General features: G+C 46.4%; 1 protein-coding gene across 1 annotated transcript in view; it reads left to right on the plus strand.

Annotated features, from left to right (window-relative positions):
• CAMKK2 (calcium/calmodulin dependent protein kinase kinase 2) overlaps positions 1–12,034 on the plus strand; it is a 64,108-nt gene that overhangs the window by 47,350 nt on the left and 4,724 nt on the right. Inside the window, 2 exon segments of the mRNA XM_078154288.1 lie at positions 3,896–3,996; positions 9,334–9,376. Of these exon segments, the coding sequence (XP_078010414.1) occupies positions 3,896–3,996; positions 9,334–9,376 (144 nt within the window).

Here is a 12,034-nt window from a genome sequence, read left to right on the forward strand (position 1 = left end):
GTAACTTAGAGACTTGCCTGGTTAAATGACTTGCTCAGGGTCACACAGCCAGGATATATCAGAGGGACTTGAGCCCAGATCTCCCTGGCTCCAAGGGAGCACTGTGAGCACCTTAGCTACCATACTGCCTCTCTCTAGAAAAAGCCTGGACAAATGTCCCTCTTGGCCCTAGCAGACACAGCTCTCAGTCTCCTGAGTCTGGAGGTTGCTATCAGGCTGCTTTATGGCCCTATGCTCTGGAGCTGAGGCTTATCCCAGAAGGGGGGTCTGGAGGAGGTTGGGACCCCCAGCCCTCCTGCCCTGCCTTCTCAGGATGGTGAACCAGCACCAGGGACAGGAGCTCGCTCCCCAACTAGTTGGAGAAAGCACCATATGGATAAGCAGGTTCTGTCCCAGCTTCCTCCTGTGGGGTTGCCAGAAACGTGCCAATCTGTCCATCAGATCCCTGACCTTCACTTGTGGGGTCCCCAGTGAGGTAATAAGGATGGCTCGTCAGACTAGATGAGAAAATCTGACTGAGGTGTCTGAGGGCATTAGGGTCAGCCTCGATGGGGTCACTGTAGACTTCCTAAGGTTTGCCATGTGTAGCTTGGAGTAACCTCCTTTGTCAGAAGGAGGCTGAATCCTAGACTTTTACTTGCTCAGCTCTGCACCTGCCGGACCCCCCCTTGCCTCCTCACACACTCACTCTGTATCTCTCTCATTCTCCCCCCAGCCTGGAAATCTCCTGGGCCTGGAATTCATGAACATCCTTCTCTCTTCCTATAGGGTCTCTGCATGTCAATCACAACTCCAAACCTAACCATCTCTTCACTCTTCTCCGTCTCCCCTGGGCGTTGTCTCCTGCACCTGGTGGTGTGGGCCTGCTCACTCTGGGCCATCCCTCGAGGTTCTTCAATTTGTGGCTGTGGGCATAACCCCAGCCTGGGGAAAGGGAGGCATCGGCTTTGGAGTCTTTTGGTCCCAATCAAGAGAATCCTGTGGCTCTGAACTGCCCTGGGGCTAGGGGGGATAGTCTTTGAAGGGGTCTGCTCCCCATCTCCTGGGCAGTTAAGTAGTGCTCAAAGGTTCTTGGACATGTTTATGGTCATCCAGAAGGCATCAGCCCAGCTGGACATGCCACAGGATAGCTCAGGGAGGAGGGGACAGAGACAGACTGTGCTACAAGAAAATCACTTGAAGGAACTGGGGATATTTAGCCTGGAGAAGTGGGGAATACGACCTCAGTCTTCAGGTCACTTGGAAGAAGAAGAAGAAGAAATTTTCCTTCTTGACCCCAGAGAGTAGAACTGGGAACAAATGAGGAAGGTTATACAGATGCACATTTAGGTTTGATGTCTGGAAAATTTTTCTAGCAGTTTAGTTAAAAGACAAAACCAAAAACATGCAGTGGACCGCCCCAGGGGAGAGTGGGAACGAGGAAGCACAGTGGTTAGAGCAGTGGTCTTAAAGTCAGGAAGACCTGAGTTTGAATTCTTCCTCAGACACTTACTGGCTGTGTGACTCTGGGCTCAAGTCATTTAACCTTTATCTGCCTCAGTTTCCTCAACTGTAAAATGGGGATAAGAATAACATCAAACTCTCAGGGTTGTTCTGAGGATCACGTGAGATATGTTATGTAAATTGCTTCACAAACCTTAAATTGGTATGTAATATCAGTTTTCCCCTCACTGGAAGCTCACAGGATTCTAGCACTTGCTTATTTTATAGTCAGGGAAATGAAGGCGAAGGGAAATGAAATGACTTGCCCAGGACAGAATGGCTAGTGACTGTCTGAGGCAGAGGTGGGGTCTTTGCCCAGAGGCTAGGAAACCACTTGGGAGTGCTGCAGAGAAGACTCCTGTTCAAGTATTAGTTGGGGGTACGTGACCCCCAAGATCCCTTCCAGCTCTGAGATTCTAAGATTCCTGAGAGCTGAGTCTGCCCTGCCCTTTGTAGAAATTCCAAGAGAAGTCTTAAATTCTCTCCCCTACAGGTCTCTATGTAATGGGCTGAGCCTTTGCTCCTCAGCTCTCTCAATTTGGACAGTTCCCTGTCCTTGGTCCTGAGACCATATGCCTCCTCCGTCTGTCTTCCTCCAATGTGCAAGCATTCAGTCAACTGACATTTAATGACTGGCTTACTGTGTGTCAGGCTCTATGCTCAGCTCTGAGCATACAAAGAAAGTAAAAAACACAGTCTCTGCTCTTCAGGAGTTCATATTCTAATGGGTGAGAAAAAAGTCTATAGGCATGTACCAGATATGTGCAGAATGGGTGGAAAATAAAAGAGGGGAAGAAATTAGTAGCTGGAGGCCTGGGAAGGGCCTCCTGCAGGACAAGTAACACTGTCTTGGCTGGCTTGAATTTGTCTATGACTCCTAGGCTACCTAGAGAGGATTAATCCATAAAACAAACATTCAATGAGTTCCCAATAAACAGAAGGCACCAAGGGAATGCAAAGATGTCTAAGGTTGTTAATTTTAAAATTTAATTTTCTTAATTTTTAAAAAATGTTAAATTTGAAATTTTAAAAATTTACATTAAAAAAAAGTCATATGTGTAGATTGCAACACAGAGCTGGGAGGGAAAGCTGTATTTGAGAGGACAGATTCCAGATTCAAAAAGATTTTGATGTGCTAGACCTGTCAGTCAAAACTAGCAAGTTCACATTGAATGAGAAGAAAGTCCTGCACGTAGGGCCGAACAACCAGCACCAGTACTGGACAGAGGATGCCTGGTAGTTCATAAGGGACCATAAGTTCAATGTAAATTGAGTGTGGTACAGCAGCTCAAAAAGCTGATAGTCAGTCATTGGGTGCTTTGATGTAAGTCTGGAATCCAGAAGAAAGGAGGTCCTGCTGGACTCAGAGCTGGGCAGGCTCCCTCTAGAATATTCTAGTTCATTAGCACACTGCTTTTTGAGACAGACATTTACACACTGGAGGACAGCCCAGGAAAGAGGACCAGAATGAGAAGGGATCCTGAAATGAAATGATAGATCCCATTTAGAAGAACTGAGGATGCTTAGTTTTGAGGAAACTCAGGTAGAAGACTTTCAACTTGAAAATTCAGATATATTCTTCTTAGTGGGATGAGGAGGAGGTACCAGTAAGAGGTAGATTTCAGGTCTATATGAGTTGTGTAATTTTTTTGCCATAGTAACTTGTGGCAACTAACTCCTTAGGGGTAAGAGGGTTGCAATCTGCATTAGTGAAGGTGCCCCCCCATTGATGAAATCATGGATCCTTGACACAGTTTGCTGGCTTGTGAAAGATGGTTTAGAACCATAGATTTAGAGCTGGAAGGAACCTTAGAGGTCATTGAATCCAGACTTCTCATATTATGGATGAAGAAACTGGGACCCAGAGAGGCCATTTCTGGCCCAGAGTCACACAGCTAGTAAGGGTCTGAGTTGAGACTTGAACCCAGGTCTTCTTCTACAAGTTCAGGACTCTCTATCTACTATGCACACTGCCTCTCATAGCACAAAGACAGAATAGAATTGGGAGACTGAATTACAAGGCTGTTGTTATGGAACAGTCAAGATAAGAGGGATAAGAGCCAGGTCCAGGAGGAGAAGCAGTAGTAATCCCTGTAAAGGAAGAGTTCAATCAACAAGCATTCATTAAGCACCTACTATTTGCAAAACACTGTGCTGGAAATGAGGGGCATTTTCCAAGAAGGGCTGGTGGGTCTTGGTAACTGAGTGCCTTCTGCTAGGTCCCTGGTTAGGTCCCTCCCAGACAGGAGCAGGGTCTCCTGCCTCACAGGGTCTGATCAGGTTGAATCCCTGGGAGTTAGAATGACTGCTGACATGGTGGGGAGCCAGGGGATGGAGGGTGGAAGGAGAAGGTGCAGCCTGGCTGCCCTCAGTGCCTGAATGGTCATTAACACGCTTTTCTCTTGCTCTCCAGATCCTTGTGAAGACCATGATCCGTAAACGATCTTTTGGGAACCCTTTCGAGGGCAGCCGGCGGGAAGAACGTTCTTTGTCTGCCCCTGGAAACCTGCTCACGTGAGTGTCCTTCCCCTGTCTTCTCTTCTCTTCTCTTCTCTTCTCTTCTCTTCTCTTCTCTTCTCTTCTCTTCTCTTCTCTTCTCTTCTCTTCTCTTCTCTTCTCTTCTCTTCTCTTCTCTTCTCTTCTCTTCTCTTCTCTCTCTGTCTCTATCTCTCTCTCTGTCTGTCTCTTTGTCTCTCTCTGTCTCTGTTTCTCTGTGTCTCTCTTTCTGTCTCTGTCTCACTGTCTCTGTTTCTTTCTCTCTGTCTTTTCTCTGTCTCTGTCTCTCTCTGTCTCTGTCTGTCTCTCTTTCTCTCTCTCTCTGTCTCCCTCCCTCCCTCCTGCCTTCATAAGGGCCTGGGAGTCCTGAAGGAGAAGGCCTCTGGCTTCATTTGTTATCTTTGGGCAGGGGTCCTCTTTGGCCATGGGAGCATCTGTCTCACATGAGTATACCACGTGGACCTTCACTGTGAAATGAGGAGAAAGTATTTGTTCCTCACTATTGATGAGATGACATGTAGAAGCCCCATCAAACCTTGGGGGAGGATGTAGGAATGCAAAGCAGTGTGGTGTAGTGGGTACAGTGTTGGGAGTCAGAAAGACCTGGGTTCAAATCCTACCTTTTTAGCTGTGTTTAAGTCATTGAAGCTTTCTCTCCCCAGTTTCCTCATACGTAAAGTGAGAAGGTTGGACTCAGGGACCCTTTTCACTCTAAATCTATGGTGCCACAAATCCTACTCTGTCCTACATAATACCCAATGGCACTTCTTGATAGGTGAAGCCAATAGTGACCAGCCTGGGCCTTATCGTGAATGAAGGGATTTAATCCCATCCCACCTGCCCCTTCTTCTTCTTCTTCCTTCATTCTTTCTTGGCTGCCAGCCCATATTCCATTCTTGGGTGGCCTTACTCTCAATTAATGCTCCCTAGAAGGCATTAGCTGAAGACTGGGTGGGGCTCTTGACAAAAAGTCTTTAGAAACCAAAAGAATGAACCTCAGATGGTAGAATTTTAGACTTCACCATATACTATAGAATAGGAGGAAATCTAGGCAGCTAGGTGATACATACAGTGTTCAGAGAGCTAGACCTGGAGTCAGGAGGACCTGAGTTTGAATCCTGCCCCAGATACTTACTAGCATGTGTGACCCTGGGAAAGTCACTTAACTTCTGTTTGACTCAGTTTCCTCATCTGTAAAATGGGGATAAAATAACACCTACCTTACATGGTTGTTGGGAGGACTGAGTGAAACAACATATATAAAATGCTTTGCAAACCAATATAAACGATAGCCATTATTTTCTTTTCCCAAGGAAGGATCTCCTTGGGGCCCCTCAATGCAGGACAGGGAAGCAGTAGCCCCTGCCTGAAGGCCTGCACAGGCTCTCTTGGAGGCCTATTCATTCATTCAACAAAAACTTATTAAACACCTACTATGTGTAAGGCACCCTACTAGGCACTGGGTGTACAAAGGCAAAAATAAAATAAGACAGCCTCTGCCCTCAAGGAGCTTCCATTTTACTGGGGGAGGGAGGGTACAATTTATTCCCATTATACTCTTCCTAAAGCCTCCTCCCAAAGACAGCCCAGAAGCCCAGTGAATTCTCTCTTTCTCATCAGTCTCACTCTGTAGATTCTACTCCTTAATCATGTCTTCCCTCCCTGCCAGCTTCCTTTCCTGTATTGTCTTCCCCCATTAGATTTTAAGATCCTTGAGGGCAGGGACTGTCTTTCCTTTTCTTATTTGTATCCCCAGGGCTTAGCACAGCACCTGGCCCAGAGTGGGAGCTCATTACATGTTTACTGTATTGTACTAATAAATATATCAATACAAAATATTTATTTTATTTCATCAGCTTGAGGAGCTCCTCGTGAGGGATTTCCACTCTCAGTGCAGGTTGGCACCTTCTCTGTAACTGGTAGAGAGTTGCCCAGGGCACTGAGAGGTGACTTGCTCAGGGTCACACTGCCAGAATGTGATCGAGGAAGAACTGGAGTCAAGTTTGGGTAGGGGTCCTCTCTGGGAGGACTTGGAGGCTTTCTCTCTGTCATCCCAATCAGTCAACAGATGTTAAGTGCCTGGCCCTGTCTTAAGTGCTGGGGACATGGGAACAAAAGCAAAGGATTCCCTGCCTCGAGGTGCATGGGGGAGCCAACATGTGTATAAATAGGCATGGACAAGATCCATAAGAAGAAATACAAGGTAACCGTAGAGAGGAAGGCATCAGCAGCTGGGGAAACCAGGCAAACTTCTGCAGAAAGTAGCATTTAAACTGAGTCTTGAGGGAAACCAGAGGTGAAGGTGAGGAGTACTCTATGCAAGGGGAACAGCCTAGGCAAAAAGATGGAGGTGGTATATCAGATCCCATGCCACCCTGGGGAGAGGGGAGGGAGAAAAATTGGGAACTCAAAATCTTTCCGAAAATGAGGGTTGAAAATTGTCTTTACATATAATTGGAAAAAATAAAATACTATTAAATTTTTTAAAAATTTAAAAATTAAATAAAAAAAGAGATAGAGGTGGGAAATACAGCATGAAGAATAGCAGATAGGCTAGAGAATTTGGGGAGGAGTAATATGTAAGAAGCCTGAAAGGGGAGGAAAGGGCTGGGGTGTGCAGAACTTTAAATGCCAAATGAGGGGGTTTTATCATATTTTATCATCGAAGTAATAGGGACCCTCTGGAGTTTATTGAGTGTGGGAGGGTGACATGGTTAGACCTGGCCTTTAGAGAAATCACTTTGGCAACAGAGCCTTGAGGCAGAGAGATAGATCAGTTAGGAGGTTATTGCAATGGTCCAAACAGAAGACAATAAGGGCCTAAGCTAGGTGGCTGTGTGAGTGAAGAGAAGGGGACAGATGTAGTAGAGTTAGAACTGATGACTGCATAACTGACTGATTAGACTTGTGAGGAGTTGACAGGTCCTTTGAGGTTGTGAATCTAGGTAACCAAAAGGATGGAAGTGCCCTCCACAGAAACAGGAATTTCATGGGTCAGATGGGTTTGGTGAGGAAAGATGAGTTTGGTTTTAGACGTTTTAGGAATGCCTGTGGGACATACAGCTGGAGCTAACAGGCACTTGGTGATGTGGGACTGTAGCTCAGGAGAGAGATGAAGGCTGGACATATACATCTGAGAGTCATCTGCATAGAGGTGGTCATTGAACCCATGGGTGCTGATAAGGTCATCAAGAAAAGAAGGCAACACCCAGGACTGAGTCTTGGGGAACACTCACAGTTAGGGAACAAGATTTGGATGATGATTCAATAAACAGGACTGAAAAGGAGTGGTCAGGATTAGGAGAATCTGGAGAGTGGTTCATGAACCCTCAGAGAACCTTTCGGGTACAAAGGAGGTGCTAGATGGTGATTGACGGTGCCACAGGCTGCAGAGAGGTCAAAGATCAGGATGGCGAAAAGGCCATTAGATTTGACAGTTAAGAGATCAGTGTACTTTTAGGGAGAAGTTTCACTTAAGTGATGAGGTCTAAAGCCACACCACAGAGGGTTTAGAAATGAGTGAGGAGAGAATGGAGGTACCAAATACAGATGGAGTCTAGCTGGGGGATTTTTTTTTAAAGGATGAGGAAGGCAAGGGTATGTTTATAGGCAGCAGGGAAGGGGCCAGTAGATAGAAAGAGACTGAAGATTAAGGAGAGTGGGGATGATTGTGGGGCCAATCTGCTGGAGAAGATAGTAAGGGATGGGTTCAAGGGCACATGTAGTAGGTTGATCTTGACAAAGAGAAAGACCATCAGCATGATCAGGGACTAGTGTGAAGGAGGACATGATGAGAGATGCTATCAGAGGGATGTGAGGTGACGAGGAAGGGACAAGTGGATAAAGAGATTAAAAATTAAACAGAGGAAGGAGGATTGAAGGGGCAGGCTCCCAGAAGGGATGGGAGCAGTGGGATCCCGGTCCTGGGTAGAGTGATTGACCTTGGCAAGAAGGACCATGTTTTCCTCTGAGACTCAAGCAAAGAAGAGAATCAAAAGTAATGTTGAGTGGACTTGAGATGTAGAAGGAGGAAGGAGAGGGATCTCCTGATGGATGCCTTTAATTTTCCCAGTGAAATATGAGGCAGGTGCTGAAAAGAATTGGAGGGAGAATGACTCAGTAGGCTTGAGGGGAAAAAGAACACGTTTAGAGCAGCTAAGGTGGGGGGCATTGAATAAATGAATGGATGAATTAAAAAAAAATGTTAAAGTCTTACTATGTTTTAGATGCTCCACTAATAAACTGCTAAACACAAGCAAGAAATCCAATCTCTATTCTCAGGGAATCTACATTCTAAAGGGGAATAGGTAGAGTGGTGGCCAGAGAGGAGTGTGTTGAGTGAAGGTGGGGAATGACCTGGTGGGAGCCTGAGACCCAGATAGAAAGGGTAAATGGCCACCCATCAGAGCCTAGGCTCACAGGAGTGGGAATCCAAATTCTGGATGGAAAAGGAGGAAGAGGCGGAGGTAAGGTGCATTGCAGGCAGCATTAGGGGCTTGCAGTACTGAGGGCTCAGCTGAGGGCCCAGATAATACAAATTGATAGGCCCCCACCCCAGTTTAGCTGTGTGCCTTTCTCTAATGTTCAGCAGCAAGTGAATAGGAGCAGAGAAGGTGGATGATGGGAGTGGCGCAGGGAAGGAATTTTGCAAAGCATGAGCGGCAATAGGAAAAGAGGGGGCACTGGGGATTTGAGAGTAGAGGATGGTTAAGTTGAACTGGAGAACAGAAGGGTCATGATTGAGAAAAAAGTGAAGGGATGATGACCTTGGAGAACACTAAATGATGGTGGGACTGGAGGTCATGGTGTGGATTTAAAAAAAAAAAGAGGACGATGAGAAGAGGATGATTGAGGTACAAGGAGAGGTAGGAGAATAGTAGATTTTGGTAGGCCAGAGAAATATCAGTGGTAGAACTCTTGGGGCTGGTAACAGGTTGAGGAAGATGTCTATCCTTGTGTGCAGCTCAGGCAGTGGAGGAAAGATTAGGTCATCGGTGTTGGGAGGCCTGGGTATTTGAGGGAGGAGGATGGCACCAAATATATTGGAGTCTCCAAGTATACTGGCAAGGTTGGAGTAGAGAGGAAGACAGTGAGCTAGGGAGGAAACTCTTGAGAAGGAGGAAGAATCTTGACCACCAGGATCTACAGAAGGTCATATATCTGTTTTGAACAAACCTCAAGGGATGAGCAGATTCCAAGGCATAGTATCCAGAAAAGGACCTGGAAATGACAGTGGGAAGAAAGGTGCCCTCTCCTCCCACCTGGGCCCTGAGTGTTTGGGCTGGGGAAGGGTCTTCTGAAGCTCTCTAGGGCCCCTTCTCATGTCCCTTTTCCTTCCCCTTCCCCCAATTCCAGAAAAAAACAAACAGGGGGATGTGAGCCCTTCCTGGAGTCCAAGGTAAAAGCCAGCTCTACCTGCCTGCTTGCCTGCCTGCCCACCCACCCGCCTAGGCCTCTGTCTGCCTGTGCATCTCTCGGGGCACGGGGATGGCTGCTGAGCACATGGGCCCTTGGATCTGGGGGGCAGGGGGCTCTCTCCACACTCAGAGTACTTGGGCAGCTAGGCAGTTGAGGCACTGACTCAGGACCCCCGGCTAAGGAGTGTTGATGGAGAAGGAAGCCAGGGGCTAGGAAGTGGGAGGGAGTATCCCGGCAAGGATCCCCTTGGCACTGGATATGAGGGTGCTTTGGAGGGCACCAAGTTCCCTCTCAAAAAGGTGACTGAGGGGCTGGGGCCACCCTGGGCTCAGTGCATGTAGTCCTGGGACCTGCTGCTGCATGGAACTGGGGAGGGCATTCAGCCATCTGAGATACCCTCCTGGCATCACCCAGCACTGTGCATGGGGATCGACATGCAATTTGGCTGCTGCCAGGGGCCTGGAGAGAAGACCTTAGAGACAGAGGGGATGGTGGAGGGGGAACAACTCCTACAGGGGGAGCCCCTCCCCCTAGAGTTCCTGCAGCTGCTGTTGCATCAGGTTGGTGGTAGGAGCTTTGGTCTGTAGCATCTTCTTCCCTTCCCACTCCCCAGCCCCTTAGGCTAATATTATTTTACTACTCATTCTCTGAAGATCATTTGGAAAAAGGGCCATGTGGAGGGATTTACTGCAGTTGGAAATGGGGCTCCTGAGAGCATTTTGGGGAAAATAACTTTTTTTTTCAATTAGCAACCATCAATTTTTCTCTCTCCCACCTCCCTTCCCCTAACTGAAAAACAAAAACCATTATGACAAATATTCATAGTCAAGAAAAGGAAATTTCGGCATTGGCCATGTCTAAAAATGTTTCTCTGACTCTGCATTCTGCGTCCATTCACCTCTTGGTCAGGAGGTGGGTAGCACGTTACATCATCAGATGTCCGGAATCCTGGGTGGGTTGGTCATTGTATTGCTTAGAGTTCTTAAGTCTTTCAAAATCATTTGTCTTTACATTCTTGTTGTAATTGTATGAATTGTTCTGGTTCTGCTCACTTCACTCTGCATCAGTTCATGCAAGTCTTCCCAGGCTTCTCTGAAACCATCCCTTTTTGTCTTTTCTTATCGCACAATAGTATTCCATTGTATTCTTCTGCCATGTCTTATTCAGTCAATTTCCAGTTGATGGGCATCCCCTCAGTTTCCAGTTCTCTGCCACCACAAAAAGAGAGCTGCTATATATTTTGGTACTTACTAGGAAAGATTTATTTGCCTCATCCTTTCCTAGGTGGTGGGGTGGGAAAGAGCATGGAATTTGGACTCAAGGGCCTGGGTTCAAATCCTAATTACCCATGTGACCCTGGGCATATCCCCTCCCTTCTCTGGGCCTCAGTTTGCTGTTCTCTTAAGTGAATTTCCAGCTCTAACCTCTGTGATGTCAGTCAGTCTCTAAAATGCATTTTCCCCACCCCAAGCTATTCCCAGATCTTCTACAATTACAGAAATGAGACTATTATTGGAATTAGTAACCTTGCCTTTGTGTGTGTCTTCAGCTCAATTTGATGATCTTTTATTAAGCATTTATTAAGAGCAAGGAGCTGGCCCTGCACATTGCAATCTAGTGGATAAAAAGGGTATGGAATGAGTATAACACAAAGAAGAATAAATGTTGGGGCAGCTAGATGGTGCCGTGCATAGAGCACCAGGCCTAGGGTCAGGAAGATCTGAGTTCAAATGTGGCCTCAGAAACTTATATGTGTGACCTTGGGCAAGTCACTTAACCCTGTTTGCCTCAGTTTTCTTACCTGTAAAATGAGCTAGAGAAGGAAATGGCAAGCCACTCCAGTGTCTTTGCCGAGAAAACTGCCTGGATAAGGTCCATGGGGTCACATGGAATCAGACATGATTGAATGAACTGAACAACAAGAAGAGACTTGATGAGAATCTGAGAGGTTGGAGCCAGGGCTGAGGGAGCCTTCCTCCCATTGAAGGAAAGATGCTATCTCCAGCTTTTCTGAAGTTCGATGCTCCTCTGCAATTCTAGGCCATTTTCTAATCTCTGGAACCATAATAACCTGCCTTGTCTTGTTGGGGGTGTTGCTTCTCAGGGATACAAGGTGTTTCTGAGGGCTCCACTTGGGGTCTAGTAATCAGAGGACCGTCGCTTTAGGATGGGACCTCAGAGGTTTCCCAGTCCAAACCCTTCCTTTTGTGAGCAGTGAAAAGAGTGCCAGATTTGGAACTAGAGAACTCAGATTCAAATCCTAGTTCACAAGGTCATAGATTTAGAGCAGGAAGGGATGTTAGATGCCATCAAGTACCACCCTTTTATTTTACAGATGGGAAAACTGAGGCAGAGGTTAAGAGGCTCAAGGTCACAAGGCTAATAAGTATCATAATATAATAAGTAGCATTTGAACCCAGGTCTTTCTGACTCCAAGTCTAGTGCATTATCCACTATACCATGCTGCCTCTCAGTTCTGTCACTTATTATGACACTTATATGTGAACTTGATCATCAGTTAACTTTTCTGGGCCTCAGTTTCACTATCTGTAAAACAGGAGGTTGGACTAGAACTCTGAAGTTCTTTCTAGCTCTGTTTGTATGATCACAGTCATTTCAAATCATTCAATCAACAGAC

This window comes from Phascolarctos cinereus, unplaced genomic scaffold (genome assembly GCF_003287225.1).
Source record: "Phascolarctos cinereus isolate Bilbo 61053 unplaced genomic scaffold, phaCin_HiC Scaffold_4;HRSCAF=312, whole genome shotgun sequence".
Lineage (NCBI taxonomy): Eukaryota > Metazoa > Chordata > Mammalia > Diprotodontia > Phascolarctidae > Phascolarctos > Phascolarctos cinereus.